This window comes from Sorex araneus, chromosome 7, assembly GCF_027595985.1.
Source record: "Sorex araneus isolate mSorAra2 chromosome 7, mSorAra2.pri, whole genome shotgun sequence".
In the NCBI taxonomy this organism is placed as follows: Eukaryota; Metazoa; Chordata; class Mammalia; order Eulipotyphla; family Soricidae; genus Sorex; species Sorex araneus.
In genome coordinates this window covers 14,646,127-14,668,034 of record NC_073308.1, presented here as the reverse complement: position 1 = coordinate 14,668,034, position 21,908 = coordinate 14,646,127, and the positions used below count along the sequence as shown (strand labels likewise).

General features: G+C 55.1%; 1 protein-coding gene across 1 annotated transcript; it reads right to left on the bottom strand.

Moving 5' to 3' along the window:
• Positions 1 to 1,104: 1,104 nt before the first annotated feature.
• FLVCR1 (FLVCR heme transporter 1) lies at positions 1,105 to 21,865 on the bottom strand. The gene is made up of 10 exons (XM_004613045.2): positions 21,290 to 21,865; positions 17,952 to 18,096; positions 14,780 to 14,920; positions 9,458 to 9,525; positions 8,773 to 8,876; positions 7,412 to 7,525; positions 6,465 to 6,570; positions 5,547 to 5,658; positions 4,994 to 5,061; positions 1,105 to 3,229 (listed from the first exon to the last, which is right to left on the bottom strand). Exons 1-10 carry the CDS (start codon positions 21,863 to 21,865, stop codon positions 3,161 to 3,163), a joined length of 1,503 nt encoding a protein of 500 aa, XP_004613102.2. The 3' UTR covers positions 1,105 to 3,160.
• Between the last annotated feature and the right edge of the window lie 43 nt (positions 21,866 to 21,908).

Here is a 21,908-nt window from a genome sequence, read left to right as displayed (position 1 = left end):
CGACGGGGGTGTCTGTGGATGTGCAGAGGGAAGCGTTGGCCTGTCTCCGCAGGGTGGGCCATGACGATGGGTCCTGCTGACACGCCTGGGTGAGCCGGAGACCCCATCAGGCAGAGGGCCGAGGCGAGCAGGGTCTCAGCCTCTGCACCCCTGTGACTCAGGAGGGTTCTCGTGGTCGGACTGGGCCTCGAAGGAGCCCAGAGGAACCCCATCTCTCTCCAGTGCTCCCATACAGAGACCTGAGCCTCCTTCCAGGCTGACCAGGCTGACGTCAGACCAAGCCACCTGGAGGCCTTGGTCCCCCATCTTAGGATGTTTCCCCCAGAGGTCCCTGCACCCCTCAAATTCATGTCAAGTGGGGTCCTCCTGGGGGAGCCCACATCCAGCCCAACTGGACGCTCCACAGCTGAGCTGCTGATTCTCCTCTCCTGTAGGGAAGCGCTTGGGGGTGGCCGGGGGGCCATCCTGTGGGAGGCGCTTCTGGGTTACTCCCGGAAGCTGCCTGTGACCCATTGGGGTACCTCCTTTGACCCATCTCAGCCCCCTGGGCCCGGAGCACTGTGGGGGGACATCAGTAGGGTGAGGCCTTTGCCTTGCACACGGCTGACCCAGATTTGATCTCAAGCACCCCGTCTGGTCCGCCCCCCACCAGGAGTAAGCTCTGAGCACCACGAGATGTGACCCCCGAAAAATGAAAAGACTGATCTGAGGATGGTTTCAGCTGTGCGTGAAGCAGTTTGAGAAATGACCAGCTAGGGGGGCACCTCCCCACTTAGGGGCCAGTGGCTTTCCAGGAAGGACATAACCCAGATCACGGGGTTCAGGAAGGAGAAAGTCAGGACAAGACTCAGGCACCAGGGGCAGCTGGTCCCTCCCGGGCCTCAGCCTGACTCCCACCACTGAAGGAGGGACTGCAGACCCCTATGTGCAGGGGTCTGAGAGCTTGTTCCAGGACCCATATCCCTACCCCTTGGCACCCCAGAAGAACCCCAAAGCCATCCACCCTGGTGGAGGGAGTGTGGCTAGGATTTTTATGTAGGAAATCATGCTAGTAATTGTTTTGTAAAACATATTGCTTTTATTTTTTTTTAAAGCCATACAAAATGAACATAAAAAAATAAATTTATTTCAAATCTGAAGACCAAGCAGATAAACAGTACAAAGAACCAAAATCAGAACATAAAGACTGAGACATGCACCCTGGCAAAACTTTACCCCCGACACAGTTTTAAAGGCTTTTCCTCCGTCATCCATCAGAAAACTGAAGCTGCAGTGCCGGCAAGCGCAGCATCCGGGAGATGCAGTTCCCTCTCGACCAGACCAGAAACCACACAGGCAGAGGACAGACCCAGGAGTGATCCGCGGCACCACCTGGGCCCCATGCTCCCCCGGGTGCAGCCCCAGCACGTGACACCTGCGTCACAGTGCACCGAGAGCTGTAGCCCGGCAGTAGGCTCGCGCAGAGCTCCTGACTCACGTGCATCTGTCATGTCGCACTTCACACTTTCAACACTGGGAAACACGCAGGACACACTTGTGTGTGCTTTTCAGAACTAACACAACTCGCACCCATTCAAGCCACAGGGACTTACAGCACATGATTATTTTAAATAACACAGACATTTTAAAAAGTATACACACTGAGAGACTATAGAGGAGGAACCTTAATAGTTTTCTTTTTGGCCCATAAAATTTAAGATGTAAATAAATAATCAGTGATTGAGCATGATCCATCTGAGATTAAGAGGCTAAAAACGGGCCAGAGCAATGGTACAGCGGGTAGGGCACACACCTGACCCGGTCTGACCCCCAGCATCCCATATGGTCCCCTGAGCAATGCCAGGAGTGAGTCCTGAGCGCAGAACCAGGAGTAACCCTGAGCACCGCAGGACTTGACTCCCAACCCCACCCACACATACACAAAAAAAATTTTAAAAATGAAAAAAGACTAAAAAGGCCATGTCCACACAAGGACAGCTATGGGGGCCTTCCCAGCTGAGTGGACGCGTACCCAGGCCAGGTGTCTGTCGGGGCGGGGCCGGGTGTTGGCCAGTCCACGCCGAGCACACTGCAGACTGAAAGGCCCTCTGAGGCCAAACAGAACCAAATGAATAGGGACAAAAGTGGCAGCTGGAGGGACAGCAGGAAACTACTCTGGGCGCTCGGCAGCCTGGCCCCAGTTCCCGTGAGGTCACAGGGAACACAGCAACTCCAGGTAAATCAAGGCACATCCTGGTCCCAAGCAGAGCCATGCCGGAGCTACTCTAAAGAACACCTGCCGGGCTGTTCTCACGTCTGGGACGCAAGGTCACAGCTGCCCCCGGGGACAGGGCGGGGACAGTGGGCACAGGGTGGAGGGTGCCCTTGCTCCACACACCCAGACACGGGTGCTGGGATCCTTGAGCTAGGAATCTTCCAGGCCAGAGCATGAGGCGACAGGCCTGCCAGTAGGGATGCTACTCTCTTACTAGAAGATTCTATGTCAGGCATGGGTACAAGAAGATTTGGTTCTAAGCTGGAATGGAAGAAGTTTTAGATTGTGACGGGCAGGATGAGGGATGAATTCAGGGCCTGTCCCTTAGCTGACCTGACGTCCAGGGCCGATGTCATGGGGGTGGCCCACTAGTATGAACGCCATTGGTACCTGGTACGAAGCCCATGGGGACTGTTTGGGAACCCAAACGCTATCTGTCCGTCAGCTCACAGCCTCGTCAGGAAATGGGGGGAACGGGCAGGTGTCAGAGCAAAGTGGGGGGCACTCTCGAGGCCTGGGGTGCATCCACACAGGAACGCTTGCTCCAGGGAGGGGCGGGGAGAAAAGGCCTGCGGGAGTGAGGTTCCATGCGCTGATCTCTCAGCAGGGAGCACAGAGCTGATCTCCTGAGAGCCAACTTCTCACTTGTCTGGGGGGCCACACCCAGTGGTGCTCTGGGTTTACCCCTGGCTCTGCGCTCAGGGGCCCCTGTGTGGTGCTGGGGACTGAACCCCACTCGGCCCTAGGCAAGGCCAGCGCCCTCCCCACTGCGTGATCCCTCCGCTCCCCGGAAACTCCCAAGGGGGCACCCGAGAGGAACAGTGTGGCAGTGATGGGGCGAGACCCTGCTGGCGACAGCAATGCCGCAGCAGGGGGACTCGCGGGCCCCTGGCTTCTCCATCCCCCTCACATGGTGGCCTCCGCTTGCTTGGGCTTCACCACGGGCTCGGGCTCTGAGGGGCTGTCCACTGGAACCTGTGGGGGAAAAACAGGACTGAAAGTCTGAGTGGCCAGGGCTGGGCAGCACCACAGGACTCGGCAGGGATGGGTGTGGGCTGGTGGGGAGGGAATTGGTCTCAAATATATGACTAAAACTCAACTATCAACAACTCTGTAAATCACAGTTCTTTAATTAAAATAATTTTTTTTTAAAAGAAAAGAAAATTGCATGGAGGGTGACTCACATCAGTCGTGCTATTTCCAGTAGCAGGATTTGAAAACCTGAGAGTAATCGGATGGAGTGGCCACAGGAAGGGTGCAGAAGCCAGCAACGGCATGAGCGCCTTTACTGGTCTGGTCTTTAGGTGACTCCCAGCAGAGCTCAGGGGTACTCCTAGCTTGGTGCTCAGGGGATTAAACATGGCTTCTCATATGCAAAACATGGGCTGCAGTCCTCTGGATGCACACCCTAACCTTGGCCCTAAAGGGTCAATTTAAATTGACTTTTACCAGACACAAAACTATTCCTGTTTAACACTTGAAAAAGGAGCACACACAAAAAAATTAGTCTGTGAGAGGATGCTACCAGTGAAAAATCAAGATGTATAAAATGTGCACAGAAAATACATCACTGGGGCCAGAGACATCAACAGTGGGGAGAGTGTCTTGCATGAGGCTGACACAGGTTCAGTCCCTGGCATCCCATAGCTCTCCAAAATACCACCTGAGTGCAGAGCAGGAGTAAACTCCAAGGTCACTGGGTATGGCCAAAAATTTTTCTAAAAAGAACAAATCAGCGGGTCCAGAGACACCACCCAGTGGGCTGGGGCATATGCTGTGCATGCAGGAAACCAGGTCTGAGCTCAAGCACCACATGGTGGTCTGAGCACCACCAGGAGCAACCCCCAAACACAGAGCTGGTTATACCCTGAGCACCACTGGGTATGGCCCAAAAGGAAAAGAAAAATTCAATGGGGCCAGAGAGTCCAGGGGCTAAAGTGCTTGTCTTGTACATGGTCAATCCTGGTCTTATCCCCAACAGCAGATAAAGTCCACCAGGTCTGCCAGGAGTGATCCTGAGCACAGAGCCCAGGAGTCACCCCTGAGCACAGAGTAAGGAGTAGGCCCTGATCACACAGCCAGAAGTGAACCTGAGCACAGACCAAGGAGTCATCCCTGAGCACCAACTCCTGCCCCAAAGAAAAATAATCTTAAAAAAGTTTTTCTCAATGAAGTGAAATTTATCAGTTATGCGGGGGGGGGGGGGGGGGTTGGGGGGCAGGAGGTATACTGGGTTTTTTTAGTTTTGGTGGTGGAACATGGGCACTGGTGAAAGGATGGGTGTTTGAGCATTGTATAACTTAGACATAAGCCTGAGAACTTTGTCACTTTATACATGGTGATTCAATAAAATTAATTTAAAAAAATAATAAAGTAATCCTTAAAAAAAAACGTTTTTCTCTTTAGTATGTGACATGTAGCATGATTCTTCCATATATTTATATTTTTCATCTTTAAAATAGTACAGTGCCTCCAGCCAGCAGTGCTGACCCTTTACCCATGTCTCCAGTAAGAACCCAGGGCTTAAGCATCCTCCCAAACGCCAAGGCCAAGATGTGTCCTGACAGTGGCACGCGTGCTTCAGAGGGGAGAGGCCTTTGTCCACGGCCTGACACTGGCACCCCGACAACACAGCAATCACTCGGGAGTACAACACAACTGGCTAGATGGGGCGAGGGGTCGCACCGATTCCCTGCATGGTCCTGAAGAACACGAGGCCTACAAAGTATTATGACTCACCGCCTTCACGTCGCCATTTGGGATCCCGACATTTATGTTGTGTCTTCTCAGGTCAGACTTGATTAGCGCTAGAAGAGAGATTCCGGGAGTGTGACATGTGACGTGACCCCGGTCCCTGAAGCTTCGGGGCGTGCGGATGAGCCAGTGTCCATGGCAGCCAAGCTCTGGACATGAGCTAAGAGCCACGACAAAGGCACAGACACAAACATGCAGTGGACACGCAGAGCCAACACACGACTGCTCACTGAAGCAGGTGACTGAGGAAGTGAAGGACAAACCTGAGGTCACCACCCTTGTGTGCAGGGCCAGGAAGCAGGTCGGGTCGGGAGAAAAAGCCCTGAGACTCTGCAACAGAGGTCAGGCTGCCCACTGGGCCAGGGAACGGCAGCACTGACCACCTGCCGCCCTCCTCCTCGGTTTGGCTTTGCCTGGGGACAATCCCCAGCCGTGCTCAGGGCTTCCTGAGGAGAGTCGCCACGTCCTGGCAGGGGACAAGCAGCTTCTGTGTGTCTGGGTCCGAGCTGAGCTGCCAAGCAGCGTGGGCCCTGCTTACCCGTCAGGATGACGCCCACGAATATCCAGGCACACAGGAAAGTGTTCCCAGCCTGAGGGTTGTAGGTGGTCGTGAGCCTCCCCTGGGCCAACGTGAACAAGATCCCGAAGATCTAGGAGGAACACAGGACACTCAGGTCGGGAATTCCCCAGACTGGCCTTTCTTGACAGTGACAGCATGGGGCTGACAGAGCCAGAACCCTGGGCGCAGGCGACGCCAACACTCCACCTCTGAGCCACATCCCGGCCTGCCCACAACTCTCCTCACGGTCTACTCTGTATCGCTTGGCTCTGAAACACACATGTCAGAGGTGGGATTTAAACAACAAAGTCTGGAACCTGTCCAGAGTGGCCAGTACCACGGTGAGATGGGCAGCAGGAGCTCGGGGAGCACTTGACTGTCGGGGGCACTGTGTAGATTTGGGTCTGTCCTTCAAGCTCGGTTCTCCTGGAAAATGTACCTTGCTTGTCCGCTGATGGTTCTTTGCCGCCTGCTTCCACTCTGGAGGAGCTGTGCTCTCCTCCGTCTGTCTTTCTGTTTTGTTCTGGCCACACCCTGTGGTGCTCACGGGTTTCTCCTGGCTCTGTGCTCAGGAATGACTCCTGGCAGTACTCGGGGGACCATATGGGACATTGGGGACGGAAACTGGCCAGCCCCATGCAAGGCAAACGCCCTACCTGCTACCCTCTGGCTCCAGCCCCGTGCCCTCTCTTCAACACACATTTCCCTCTTCCTCTTCATTCACATCTTCCTGAGCAAGCTTCACTCAATAAAAATCACCTTGTTTCACCGTAATAATAATGCTAAGGATAATAATAAAGGAGGGAGATTTATTTCCAGGGAGGCACTAAAGTAAGCCTGAGGTGCTTTGCTCTGGAACCTTCTGCTGACCCGCCTTCTGGGCCCAGAAGCCACTACCTGGGCAGCAGCGTTGAGCAGGCCGGAAGAGGTGCCCTCAGGTTCTGGGTAAGTGATTTCCACAGCAAATTCAAAGCCCAGCGGGAGGTAACCTGTCATGAAGAAACTGGGAAATAAATCCAAATTATAGCGAGACTGGCAGGCCAGGGGCGATGGGTCTACCTGCCTCTGGAGGAGCCCTAAAGACGACCTTGCTGAAGGGGTCCCAGGGCTACTCAGTCCCGGTCATGCAAGAACAGTCCTGTGATGTGTGCTTTATGTGGAGGGAGGGACCTGGAATCAAACCCGGGCTGGCTGTATCAAGCCAAGTGCGCTGTCCCCTGTACTGTCGCTCCAACCCCCGTCTATCCCTCCTTCCTTCCCTCCTTTCTTGGTTTTCAGGCCACACCAGAGGTGCTCAGGGATTACTACTGGCTGTTACTACTGGGGAGCAGGGGGCCTGTGTGGTGCTGGGGATGGAGAGAGGTGGGCTATGCGGAGGGCGAGCACTTGGACCCCTATGCCGTCTTCCTTCAGCACTTTCTCACCTCTGCTTCCTGAGCCTAGCTCACCTCTAGTCCCTAAGCCGGTGCCTTTGGGTCCTGGTGGTGGTGGTGGTGGTGTGGTTCTTACTGTTTTGGGTCACCTACCTGGCCTTGCTCAGGGCTTCCTCTGGCTCTGCACTCAGGAATTACTCCTGGTGGTGCTTAGAGGATATGAGATGCTGAGGATCAAACCCGGGGTGGCTGCATGCCAGGAAAGTGCCCTCGCTGCTGTCCCATCTCTGGCCCACCGTGCACTACTCTAACCCAAGCTGCTTGGGCTGAGTGAGGCTGAGCCACATCTGAAAACTGTCTTCGAGTTAAAAGGCTCGTACTTGATGAGCACAGCACAGACCCCGGACGTGCGAGCCATGGAAGAGCCAACAGCCAGAGGACCAGGGCCTCCCCTGCCCCCTGCAGGCTCACCCCAGCACCCCTCCGGTCACGAACACCACGGCGATGGGGTAGCCCAGGTCCAAGGTGAAGGTGAAGACCAGCATCCCAGCGAAGGACAAGACGTAGACAGTAAGAGTGGTCTGCCTGGGACAAGAACAGCACAGAGGCCATTAGCACTTGGCTGGGATCCCGTGCTCGTAAGGACACATGTGTGCCTGACTTGGATGGGGGTCCCCTACATGTGTACCTGCTTGGATGGGGTCCCATACACATAAGCACACACGTGTGACTGACTTTGACAGGGTCCCATACATGTAAGGACATACGTGTACCTGGCTTAGATGGGGTCCCATACACATAAGGACATACGTGTAACTGGCTTGGACGGGGTCCCATGCATGTAAGGACACACGTGTCCAGCTTGGTGCTGCTTCTCTCTATTCCTCCCCACCACCCTTCAGACAAAAAAGGTGACTGGCTGTTTGGGCTTGGTTTGACTTTCAGGCCGCATTTGGTGGTGCTCAGGGAGCCACATGGGATGCTGGAGACGGAACTCAGGTCAGCCATTCAAGGAAGCGCCCTTCCCTTTGTACTGTCTCTCTGGGCCCATGGACTCGACGTTCAAGCTGAAATTCAAGACCTGACAGTGGGGAAGGACACCCCACCCCCACCCCTGCCCAATGCTGAAACATTCAAGAACACCCTCGCCCCACTGGACAGAACCCTTCGTGCTGTCCTCAGACCCGGCTCACTGCTCCCCCTTCAAAACGGTTTCCCCATTGTCTCACGGCTGACCTTTCCCGACAGGAACCTGGCTGCCCCCTCTGGGCTGCTGGAGAGATGGACCCTATGGCCCCTGCCACAGTCCCAGCCCCGGGCAGAAGTGGAAAGGACACGCACATCTATGCCATGGCGCCCCGGTCAGAACCCCTAGACATGGGGGATGAGCGCACTGTGCACGTTTGGACCTGGAGAGTGGCACCGGTCCAGTCCCGCAACTCCCCGCCCCCGTACCCTGGCCCATTTCTGTCCATGAAAACACTGTGCTCGGAAGGCTGAAAGGTCCCAGCGGGGGAGGGGCGCTGCCTCTGATCCCGCTCCTCCACCACCACCGCTGGTACCGTCACTGCTTGTCACTCATCGACAACGAAACATGCCCAAGGAAGGAGTGCGGGAGAGGATGAAATCCGAGCCTCCAAGCAGAAATCCTTTTGACACTTCTCTCTTTTTCCTGTTTTGTGTTGGGGCCACCCCGGCTGGAGGCGAATCCCAGGCGTTGCTGAAGGCGGAAGCCAAGACCCCTGTGTGTACAGCTAGTTCTCGGGCTCCACGACATTCCTTCAGTCTCCTCTGAATGACTGAGGCCCACGTACCCGTCCACGCCCACTTACTTGTAGGTTTTGGTGTAATCCAGCCACAGGCCACAGAGAATGGAGCCCACCATGCCCGCCACGACCAGCGTCAGCCCGATCCTCCCGGCGTTCACTTCCTGGCCCTGGGACGCAGAGGAGGCATGGCTGTGATTCCACGATCTGAGAGATGCCCCCACCTGTCCTGAGTCTGTGACACTGAAGGGCGGTAGGGAAATTCAGGTGTGGGAGAAGGGAAATGGAGGCAGGAAAAGCTGACACAGGCCATTCTATTTGGCCTTGTATTCTTTTTTCATTTTTTTTTCTTTTTGGGTTACACCTGGCAATGCTCAGGGGTTACTCCTGGCTCTGCACTCAGGAATTACTCCTGGCGTTGCTCAGGAGACCATATGGGATGCTGGGAATCGAACCCGGGTCGGCCGTGTGCAAGGCAAACGCCCTACCCGCTGTGCTATCGCTCCAGTCCCTGACCTTGTATTCTTTAGTTCTGGGGTCACCCGGCAGCGCTCAGAGCTTGCTGCTGGCTCTGAGCTCAGGAGTCACTCCTGGCGGTGCTCAGGAGACCAAACAGGGGTTGGCTGCATGCAAGACAAGCGCATGCTCCCCTGCACCTCTCTCCAGCCCTAAATGTAGATTTTCCCAGCAACATGGTCCCTGCGCAGGGCCTGCCTGTGTCCAGGAAACACTGCCCAGTGGAGCGGCTCACCTTGTAGTAGGTCAGGATCATCTGATTCAGTAATGTGGACACGGAGTAGAAGGCGCCGGTCATGATACCTGCAAGAGAGGAGCCGTGAGGGTCCTGGTCAGCGGGGAAGGAGAGCATGGTCCAGTGCCAAGACGGGGTTTGGGCAGCCTCCTTCGGAGTGTGGGATGGCACAGCAGGCCCTGGGCCACGCCCACATTCCACACCCCAAGCCTCTGCTCAGACTGACGGGGGTGGGGGGGTCCCCAGAGTGCGCACAAGCAGGACGGACTCCAGTGGCGGGGGCAGGGCAACCAGGAGACAATGTGACCAGACAGGGTGAGCTGTGTGTAAGACCACCTATTTCTCTGCCCCAACACAGTTTTAACTAAAAAATGCTGAAGGGTAGAAAATTCCAAACAGCCGTTTATCAGGCTTGAGCCCTGGGGCTGCGTCCCTATATGGTGAGCCTTGCTGAGCCTTGCTCTGCTGCGCTTTACTACCAGGTATTTCAACATGCAACACTGCATAAGCAAGACTCTGACAGGGCCCCGACTCACACCTCGTATGTCAAACATTTGATTTCTCGCTGTAAGATCCCTTTTAAAATTTTTTTTGGCTTTTTTTGGGTCACACCCAGCGATGCTCAGGGGTTACTCAGGCTTTGTACTCAGAAATCACACCTGGTGGTGCTTGACAGACCAAATGGGATGCTGGGAATCGAACCCAGGTCAGCTGCGTGCAAGGCAAATGCCCTACCCATTGTGCTATTGCTCCAGCCCGTTAAGATCCCTTTGTGAATAGACTTCAATTACGTCTGTCCTACATGCCCCGGTTTTTCACTAGTGAAAACAGTATTTGCAGTAAATACGTGCATTTTCTTCTTACATACAAACAAGGCTTTGTGAAGCAAATGGCTAGAGCAGAAAGCAGGACCTTCAGGAGAAAGCCAGATTGGTCTTCAAACTCATGCAACTAGGGGCTTGCAGCCCCCAAGAACTCTGACCAGATTCAACACTGGTGTCCTGAGATAGACTGCCTCTGGGTAGCCCGCTGGGACGGGCCTGGGGGGCCCACACAGGCGCATACACATTCAAGCAGCACCTCTGCCCTCCTGCAGACACTCTCTGAGTCAACTCATCTCCAGGACCGTGACTGATCAGGCAGGGGCCCCATGACCGGGCGCGGGGCTTCTGGGGGCGGGGGTTGCAGCTGGCAGTGCTCAGGGCTGATTCCTGGCTCCTGGTGTGCTCAGGAGCCACGTGGGGTGCAGGGACCTTACCTGCTGCACCACCTCCCTGGGCCCTGGAAACAGGTTGTGCATCAGGAGCCCGGGCTGGACTCCCCGCACCTCCGAGCATATCCCCCCCAAAGGTCACTATTTGAGTGGAGCCGTATTTATCTTTCACTTTTCAGCTTTTCTTGGTTTACCTACGTCTATTGTTTTCTTTGCATTAATAACTTTTTTTTTTCTTTTTGGGTCACACCCAGCGATGCTCAGGGGTTACTCCTGGCTTTGCACTCAGGAATTACTCCTGGCGGTGCTTGGGGGACCATATGGGATGCCGGGGATCAAACCCGGGTTAGCCGCGTGCAAGGCAAACGCCCTACCCGCTGTGCTATTGCTCCAGCCCCTGTTAATAACTTCTTTTCGGGCTGGAGACATGCTTTGCACAGAGAGCCCTGGGTTCAATCCCTGTCACTGCAACATCCCCCAAATACAAATATATGTATTTGGAGGATCTGTGGTTTAGCACACTAGTCGATGCTTGGGGGCTACTACCTGCTCTGTACCAGGGACCACACACAGTGCTGGGGACAGAAATTGGGACTGGCCACCTGGAAAGCCAAGGCCCACCCCTCTGCTCTATCTCTGCAGTCCTGGTATTTCCTTTCTGTCATCACGATGGTAACCGATGATTCTAAGTTTAGGAGCGGATCAGTCCGCACCCCTGAGATTGGTCAGGATGCCCCAGCATTTCCCCATTGCCAGATCACTTTTGCTAATATTTTCTTTGGGTTTTACACCTAGATTCCTATGTGAAATCGTCCTGGAATTTTCCTCTTAACGTGTCCTCATCTGATTGACTCCAGGTCCCACCAGTCTCACAGATGAGCAGTAAGAAGTCCCAGGCTCACGTCTGGGAGCAGGGAATGGGGACTGACTTCCACCAAGCAGCCTTTGGAACTTCTGAATTTTAAAATCCTTAGATACATAACAAGCAGGCAGTGAGGCAGACTGGGAAAGCCCCTCCACCCCCATGGTAACGAGGGACTTAAAACCAGGAGACGGGATGGGAAGGAGTCACTCTATCTCTTTCCTTCTCTCTCTCCCTCCCTCCCTGCCCCCCTCAAATTCTCTAAATCAAACCTGGTTTTATTTCACTACTCGGCTCCTACTGAAATTCTTTTCTGTGAGGGGAATGTGAGGAACCAAAAGCCCTAGGACTGTTTTCTTTTCCACGAAGAGCAACGCCCCAGTCCAGCCTGAGTCCATGGCTCACGGAGAAACTGGGTGATTGGGACCAACTCCCACTGCACAGATTAGGCGGATATCAAGCGCATCTTGCTGGGGGCTGGCGGGATGCGAGGTCTGTGCTGAGATGGACCCGGCACAGGCATATCAGCCTGGGATTCCCTGCAACTCCCTGCAACTCCCTGCAACTCCCTGCTTCCGGGGCAGAGGCGCAGGCAGCAGAGACTGCACTTGCTTCAAGCCCGTTTCTCCCTGGCCCTGTCTCCCACTCACTTGTCTGTGTCTCTCTGCCTAGGCCACTCTGGAGAAGCCCATGTTCTCTCTCAAACAGGTATCTCTCTCTTTCTCTCCTGTCACATTTTTCTAAGTAAGTTTCAATAAAATCTTTCTTCCTTCACACACACACACACACACACACACACACACACACACACACACACACACACACACAAAGTAGATTGCCAGCGCAGAAGTGATATAGTACAGTGGGTGGGATGTCTGCCTTGCATGAGTACCTGGGTTCGATCCCCAGTATCTGATATGGTCTCTGAGCACCACCGGAAGTAACTCCTGGGTGCAGAGCCAGGAGTAACCCCTGGGAATCGCTGGGTGAGGCCCTAAAACAAACAAAAAAAGTGGTAGATTCCCTTATTGAGGCTGCCACTTCTCTCCCTCCCACTTCACCTAAGTCACTGGGAACCCTCCACCTGCATCATAACTAAAGGGAAAAGGCAGATTACTTACAGGAAAAAAAAAAAAAAGCAGATTATTCACAGAGAAAGAAGAACCCTTTTTATCTCAAGGAATAAATGAAATAATACACCGGGATCCCTTAAAAATTCAAATTAGGAAGCACATTTTAAAACAGCTGTGGTGTTCGGGGCCACCCTAGCAATGCTCACGGCGTGTGGCAAGCTCCACACTCAGAGACCCCTCCTCGCATCACTTGGGGGTGGCACAGCACCTGCTCGGCCACACCAAGGTGAGCACCTTCCCTCCTGCACTGACTCTCCAGCCCTGTGAGCCTGGCTGATTCTGCCTACCCAAGCACTACGGGGCGCGGTGTTGACAGGAGCCCCCGGGAACACAGCACTGTGAAAGGCTGGGCGGAGACACTTCTGCACTTGCCTGTCCAGGTGCCTATGGCCCCACTTGCTCCCTGCCTGCCTGCGCTCTTACCCTGCCAGATGCTCTCTCTCCTGCCAGCAGACGAGGCCTCGGGAGCCAAAGCACAGGGCAAGCTGGGCTCGGCAAAGACTGACAGATAAGCAGTGAATAAACGTGCGTCACACATGAAGCTTAAGAGGAAAAGGAGCACATTCAGGTGAAAGAAACAAGGGCACAGAACTAAAATAATGTAAGAGTAAACGAGAGAACAAAGAAAAGAATTTGCTCTAATAGATCACTGAGAACCACTGTACATTTTTCTCCTACCAAGTTATGAGTTTCAGGTTCGAGCCACCAGTGGCGACTGGCGATTCCCATATTCCAAGGTGGAGAGGGGGTTGGTGGGGAGACGGAGTGGGCTATGCTTTGCAATCTCCTAGGGCAGAGGGACACAGCAGATACAGCGAACAGGGAGGTCCCTGGGGACAAGGGTAAAGCAGGATGGGTCCACGCTCTGGCACGCACGGGAATTCTTTTTTTTTTTTTTTTTTTGGTTTTTGGGTCACACCCGGCGATGCACAGGGGTTACTCCTGGCTCTTCACTCAGGAATCACCCCTGGCGGTGCTCAGGGGACCATATGGGATGCTGGGATTCGAACCCAGGTCGGCCGCGTGCAAGGCAAATGCCCTACCTGCTGTGCTATCACTCCAGCCCCAGCACGGGAATTCTTAAGAGCCCACGATCTGCTCTGCTGGAGCAGTTTCCATTTTAACCCCCCGCCCCCCCCAGCTCTTCAGACAGACAGAGACAGGAAACGGAGAAGGTCAGAACCTCACACAACCTACTCGTGTGAGGGCTGATGATGCACTCAGGTACCCACCACAGAACTAAGTTGAGTCAGGGGTCAGTAGTGAGGGAGTCCTGAAAGCTGGTCAGCAGAATTAGGGACGCCAGTGGTCCGCTTAAACAGCCTAGGGCTGGAGCAAAAGTACAGCAGGTAGGATGTCTGCCTTGCATGCAGCCAACCTGGGTTCAATCCCTAGCATCCCATATGGTCCCTCGAGCACTGCCAAGCGTAATTCCTGTGTGCAGAGCCAGGAGTAACTCCTGAGCACTGTCAGGTGAGACCCAAAATGCCAAAATAAATAAACAAATAAACAGCCTGAGCCCCAAGAACAAGAAATAAGTGGCCAGAAAACTTATTGTGGCTGTCCTGGAGGGGTCAGGGCTGGAACCCCGGGGCGTTGGGCATGGAAGAAGGCAGGTGCTGAATCCCTGGGCCAAAGCCGGGCACCCCAGCCCAGCTGCCAGAAACAAGAGGCCCCCGTGAGGCGGCGTCCAGTATGCGGGTGTGAGCAGCAGAGCAGAGGACGGGCAGGGGACACTGCCCACTTCCCCACAGCTGCCGTCTGCACAGGAACCCCACAGAAACTGGCGCCCCAAGGACCCAGCAGCCCGAGAGAGCCCAGGGGAGCCCCTAAGTGTGCACCGGGTCCGTGCTGTGACGGCATGGAGGGAAATCCATCCCGGAGCTCTTGCTTTTCACTCAAAATCAAAGTCTATGACTATGTCGATTCCAGGGGAGACTCACTCAACAGTGCTCAAGGTGTAACTCACCTGTGTTCAGGCCTACGCGGGGCTTCCTGCTATACTTGCTCTCCAGACCCAGGACTCTCCCTGCATTGACATTCCCTCCACGAGGTGAAATAAAGGTGCCTCGCGGCTTGGTGCTCCGTACGGCCGAAGCGGAGAGGAGACTCACCGTAACTGACCAGCAGCAGGACGAAGGGCACGTTTCTGAACAGGCTCCTGATGGACTGGGCGTAGGAGTACGCCTCTGGGGGGCTGTTCTGGAGGGCGGCCTGCGCCTCGCTTGGAGGGTATCTCGGCTTCTCTTTGAAGGCTGGGGATACACAGGGAAGGCTGTTACAGCACAGCTCTGCCATGACACGCAGGCTCAGGCCACGGCCACGACACGCTGATGCCAGTGCTGAGACCTGTACTAGTGAGCCACTGCCAAGCGCCAACCCGCTGAGCTATCACTCCAGCAGCAAAAGCAGCATTTTTCTCTCAAATTGGATAACACCTGGCAGTGCTCAGGGTTTACTTCTGGTTCGGTGCTCATGGATCACTCACGGCAGGGCTCAGGGGACCATATATGATGCACTAGGGATTGAACCCGGGTCAGCTGTGTGCAAGACAGGTGCCCTCCCCATTGCCCGAGCGCCCCTCCCGCAGGGAAGGCTGGCTTTCCAGCTGGACTCAAGGCTCCTCTCGGAGACCGGCTTCGGAGTGCACTCATGCAGAAATTCTGGTTATACCAGTCTGGACTCACGGCACCAGAACCTCCCGACGGAACATGAGAATTGTATGGAATGGAAAACTCTCCACGGGTTATCAAAGACACAGCAAGCCCTGAAACCATGACAGGAGACAGCGGGGCCAGCTCACTGAGGGCGGGCTGAGTTCCGAGGGGCACAGGCTACTCACAGCCATGGCTCCCAACGCCGAGAGCCAGAAAAGCAAAACCAGATGGTCCTGCAGCACCGCCTTCCCGGGGGCCCCTGCCCCAGGGCTCCAAAGTCCCTCCAGCCCCACAATAAAACCACCCTGCCCGCCTCCAGCCGCACAGCACCACCAGAGCTACCTGGCCAGTCCCTCTGTGCGGCTACCCCACCTACAGCGGTCCCTCCTGTCTGGCGTCACCTGACCCACAGCCGGTCCCTCTGCTATCTGTAGGCCTGCTCGTGGAGGAAGGCCCCGCCCCTTCTGGAAGTTGGGTCCAGCTGAGCCAGGACGTCACACTTGCTCGCTCTTTGCAGAAAGCCTTGATCTCTCCTCTTCAGGTCCCTCTGTCTGTGGTGGTGGAATCTCTTGAACTCAGGTCTCATGCACATCAAGCACACACTTTCCTACCAAGCCACTGCTTCTATGCACAGTTGGGCAACATGCGTATCTCCTATGTATGAGACCCTGAGTTTGAACCCCAACTCAAAAAAAAAAAAAAAACACCCAGACTACACATGTATACACACAAACCCAAAATAAAAAAAACAGAACTCACTCTACAGAACAGAGCTATACAAACTACGTTCACCGGCTAGAGGGTCGCTGAACAGCATCAGGCTTAAGTCTTGAGCACGGCTGGGGGTGTCCCACACAAAACCCACTCACAAAGTGAATCTCAACTACTGAATCTGAATTAATGAGTCCTAAATCCACTCACAACTGGTTATTAGTTGATAATCAATGTATCTGTGTCCCTAACCTCCTGCTAAGTTCTTTTTGGTGGGGGCACTCTCAGCAGTGCCCAGGGCTTACTACTGGCTCTGTGCTGGACGGGGGCTTGGGGAAGTCTATGTGGTGCTGAGGAGCAAACCCTGGTTGGCCATGAACCAGGCAAATGCCCTCCCTGGCACCCCAGCCCCTGTCCTGCTAAGCTTTTTATTATAATAAAATATAGGTAAGTTGCTCAGTTCTGACCTAAATGCAAAATGCAAAGAATTCTTTTTGTGTGTTGTTTTGTGGCCATACCCAGTGATATTCAGGGGCTATTCTTGGTTCTACACTCAGGAACAGCTCCTGGAGGAGTTCAGGGTTCCATGTGGGAAGTTGGACCCTGAACCTAGATCGGCTGTGTGCAAGCCGAGTGCCCTGCCTCCTGTACTATTGTTCCGGCTTCCTAGTTGTGTCTTTGTTCTTATTTAAAAATGTTTGTGTTTCGGTTTTGAGACTCTATCACCAATGGCTGAGGGACCGTGTGGTCTGAGGCACTGAATCTAACTCCTCCATGCCCTGGCCTCTGCATTACCCCAGGCTCCAACCCCACTCTCAGTTTCTGAGGAAAGTTAGGAAACCAGTCCCCCTACCGCCCCCCACACAGAACCTGTTCCTTTTGAAGATGCAACAGGGCCTTTATTTCCTTCTAACACTGAAACACAGCAGCCTTGCACAGCAGCACAAGAGGAGGGCGCCAAGCCCCTCACTGCGCCTCCTGACTTGCTGAGAAAATCACCCACTTGCCCCCTAAGACAATGGGCCATTCAAGCAGTTTTTGATTTGGGGGCCTCATCCAACTGTACTTGGGGTCACTCCGGCTCTGAGCTCAGGAATCGCTCCTGTCAGCACTAGGAGGACCCTACAGGGTGCGGGGACTGAACCCACACTGGCCACACGCAGGGCAAGTGCCCTCCCTGTGTCCTATGGCTCCGGTCCAAGTCAGGTCACTTCAGAGTCCCTTTGATTAGACACCAGATCAAAAGCCTTCAGGTAAGACAAAGGCTCTATGAGTGGCCGACTGCACAACCACAACCACATCTCGCCTCCCGGTCCTCTGCCCTGAAACCAGAATCATTCCCCCTGAAGAGAAACCGAAAAGCGCCGACCTTGCCAACGTTGTTCCAAACAGACGGACAGACAGACGGATGGATGGAGGCTGCTGCCGGCTTCCAGAGACTGACCCAGCCAAGGGTGCAGGACGGAGGGTGGCCTGGCAAGCAGACAGTTGTCACAGTCTGACACCCTGAGCAGAGCCAGGACTGTGCCCACAGCAGCTGCACGAACCCCCGGAGCCCGGAAGGAAGCGGGTCAGAACTGTGCACCCAATGGCCCCGCATGTCCAGAACCACCCGGGCCCGACAGATGAGGACATAAGAGTTCGGAGAGAGACACAATGGGAGACAGGTGTGCGTGACAGAAGGGCCGTTAGTAGGGTGAGGAGATGAGCCAGTTTCTCCACTGTTAGGGGGTGACAGAGGGCTGTGACCTGGCCCTTGGCACGGCATTAGTTCCCTGAGCAGGGGGAGACCAAACGAGCATACAGTATCCCCCACACTAGCCATGAAGAAAAAGCCAAGCCATGTCCGGGCTTGACTTTTCCTTTTCATTTGCTCGTCCAGCCTTTGTCTGGACAACAGGGGAAGGAAAACACTCACCAATCACTGTTAAAATAAACAGGAAGGTGGAGACCGCCGAAGTCCCGTAGAACATGGTGCTGATGTTGGAAGCCAGGAGCTCCGTGTCATTCTGCGTGTTGGGCACCAAGAGCGGAGGCAGCAGAAAGCCGATCGCAGTCCCGAGCTAAGAGTCCAATGAACACTGTGGTCATCGAGCGGAAGTGGTACATCACCAAGAGCGCAGATCGAGGCCAGGCCGCGCTCAGAAGCCTGCGCTGACACTTCTGGCCACTGACTGACTTCACTACTATCATGACTGTCAGAGGGAAACGTGACAAACAGCTTCACTCTCAGCAGTGGGGATGAGCAAAGCCATCTGGCCCAGAAACAAACAAGGAGGGCCAGAGACGAAAGGTGTATAACTGAGCACTGAGTGACCGTAGGAGGCATATCGCAGGTGGAAGGACATCAGCCTAGGGTCCGGAATGCACAACAGTCCGGTCCAGATGGCACTGCCAGTCCACGAAATACTGGTCAAGTCCGCATGGACTTCTGCAAAGCTCTCCCAGCTGAACAGGCCAGTGGGAGAGAGAATCAGAAAGGCCGGATCCGGGGTTGGTTTCATACAGAGTCGCTGATCCTTTCCAGTCTCTCAAGAAGGGCAGGTGCTCCTCCCAGTCAGAACTGAGATGGCTCCCGTCCTGGCACACTCGGCCTGGTGCCCAGATCGCAGCCCCAGCCAGCTGCATACTGAACTGAAGAGCCAGGGCACGGGAGCCTAGGAGGAGACGAGGCAGGGGTGTGTGGAGGGTTTGGGCCACACCTGGCTATGCTCAGTGTCTATTTTTGGCTCAGTGCTCAGGGATCACTTCTGGGGGTGCTTGGGGAACAATGCACGCTGCAGATCACCCTGGGCCGGCTGCATGCAAGGCAAGGCCACAGCCAAATGTGGCTTAAAAAAAGAAAGAAAGAAACCCTACCCCAGTCTGGGCTGGAGAGGATATCACAGGGCTAAAGGACCAGCCCCAGCTCAAATCCCTGCATCTACATGGTCTCCTGAGCCCCACCATGAGTGAACCCCCACCAGAGAGCCAGGTGTGAGCCATGAGCACCACCAGGTGTGGTCTAAAGTGTAGGATGACATTACTTTGTCCTCTCCCCCCTTGCCATGAGTAGCTTGTCCCGGTTTTTCCCGGAGTTTAGGCTTACCCCAGTCTCACCCATCAAGGTGTTCCTGAATCTCTCCCATCCCTTTATAATCACTTCTATATGCTATAATCACTTCTCTATGCTCTCTTCCCCAAAACAGTTAATCCGCGGCTTTCCCTTAATCTGACTCTGCTAATTTGTAAGGTCAGACCTTCCTAGGATACTGAATATTATAACATTGCCTTTCTCCCCTCTTTATGCCTTTTGAATAATTTACTTTAAAGCTATGTCTTTTTTGTATAGACACAAGAAGACAATATTATGTTTTTGTAACTTGGGGCTTAATTGGCTTCGAGTATTATTCCCTCCCGGGCATTTGCTTCCTCCACTTAAGCCTCAGTTGCCCTCAGTTCCTAGCACCCCAAAAGCAGAGTCCTGACGAGGGATAGGACGGATCCAGGGCAAGCGGTGAGTTGTGTGCTACCCTGGCATCAAGATGGTCCTGGCCAAAGTGCCTAATTCTTAACTATAAGAGCTTGATCATAGACAAACGCTGTCATGATCCAAAAGTAATGATGAGACTAGGACACTGCTAGGGATAGGAAAGACTGATCTAGCCTGAGCACTGTAGTCTGAGATTGAGATGGCCCCAGGAGAGCAATTCTATAAGCTTTAATGCATCTCTTATTGTGCCCATACAAAATGATTAATATTATGAATTCTTATATGTTTGCTGGCTGCGGAGAAGAGAAACACTCATGGGACTCCGCCCTTGGGTGGATCCTCCTGCTGAAAGAGAATTAAGTCCTAGAAGAAGCATCCCCTAAGGGAAAGGAACCTTACCCTATTGATTGTGACCACACCTAGGTGTAGACCCCAACCCCCTCAGGCTGGGGAGATTTAGCTAGGCTGTAAGAGTGGGTTGGGGGGCCAGATCCAGAGAGAGACTGAGAGCTGGGAGAGAAGCAGAGAGAGAGAATGAAATAAACTGATCGAGCAACCAGTTTGGCCTTCTTCCTTCCGTCGCCTGCCCTTGACTGACAGCACACAGAGCGGTTCCAGGTCACCGAGCGCGGGCGATGAGACAGAGCCGCCCCAAGAGCCCGCGAGTGCGCGCGCCCATCGGCGTGTCTTAGTTTTTTACACTAAAGGACAAAGTTTAAAAACCCAGGGGCTGGAGAGATAGTACAGTGGGTAGGTCAATCTGCATCTGGCCAGCCGGTGGTTGACCCTTGATGATGTATTTTGGTCCCCCTCCACACACAGCCCCACTAGGAATGATTCAAGAGAGCACAGACTAGAGTGACCACCCAGTGTGGCCCCCCAAAAAGACAAAAATGAAAATAAAAGTGCCAGTCTGTTTCCTGATGTGACTGGAATATGAAACTAGTCAGGAAAGCGCCTTAATGAAGAACTGGCTGCCTGAACTGCCCTCCCAAGGGAGGGCGGAGAGATAGCGCAGTGGCAGGCCTGGGTTCCACCCGGCTTCCCCTGTGGTCCCTTGAGCCTGCCAGGAGTGATCCCTGAATGCAGAGCCAGGAGTCATCCCGAGCACTAATGGATGTGCCCCTCTCCCCCACATTGAGAGCCAGCAAGAGAGAGAGAGAGAGAGAGAGAGAGAGAGAGAGAGAGAGAGAGAGAGAGAGAGAGAGAGAGGGAGGGAGGGAGAGAGGGAGGGAAAGAGAGAGAGAAGCATTGATTTCTGTTTGGCATTTTCTTACAGTAAAGACTGGCCCTGGGTTCGGCGAATGTTTGCCGCCTAAACATTCCCAAGCACTGCAAGCAAGCATCCCGGGGGAAGCACTCTGCTCGCCAGGAACTGCGCGGCCGCAGCAAGCTGGGAACCAGCTTCCCAGGGTCCAGCTCCTTCCTTCTGAGCGGCTACCTGGGGCTCGCTGGGGCTCACCCCAGACTGCGCCGCCACCACGTGATGCAGGAGAAAAGGAAGCTGCCGCTCTCGGCCGACCTTTACTTAGTTTTTGTCGGGAGGGCCAACCCGGTGCTGCTGGAGACGGCGGGGGACTCCTGGGCCGTGCGGTGGGGAGGCTCCAGCACCAGCAATTTCATTTTAGAGGCAATTTTCTAGAAAGCCTGGCCCTGGGCCCGAGCAACAGTCCAGGTGAATCCCCAGGAGTGACCTCTAGGTGCAGAGCCTGGAGCAATCCCGAGGACGGCCCACCCGGTCGCCCCCAAATCGACACAGCCCCCCCCCCGCCCGCGCCCCTCACCTGGTTGCCCAGCACGGCGGTGGCGCAGGCCGTGGACACCTCCCGGGGCCCGAACCATACGGAGGCGATGCGCGAGGGCAGGCCCAGGAGGAAGACCTGGGCCACGGCGCAGAGGGTCTGGCCCAGCGCCGTGACCCAGAAGCGGCTCGGGCGCGCGCTGGCGCACTTGGCCCAGGCGCCCAGGCAGTTGAGGCCGGCGCCAAGCAGCGCGCTCGGCCGCAGCCCGCGCGCCTGCAGCAGCCAGGTGGCCGGCAGCACGAGCGGCACGTAGGCCAGCATGTAGACCATGGACAGCCAGTCCACGTACAGCGCGTCCACGCCGTAGAAGCCCTCGAACACGTTGCTGATGATGCTGTAGTGGATCCACTGGAAGGCGTTCACCAGCGACGACAGGCTGAAGAGAAGCAGCACCACGAAGCGTCGCGGCGCCAGCGCCGTGCGGGGCTCCCGCGCGCCCGGGGCGTCGGGCAGCAGCCGCGCCCGCGTGTCCTCGCCCGGGAGCCCGACGGGCGGCCCGGCCCGCGGCCCCGCGCCCGGCTCCCCCGCCGCGCCCTCCCCGGCGTCCGGCAGCGCCATGTCTCGTGCCGCGCAGCGCCGGGGGCTCCAGCACAGGGCCGCG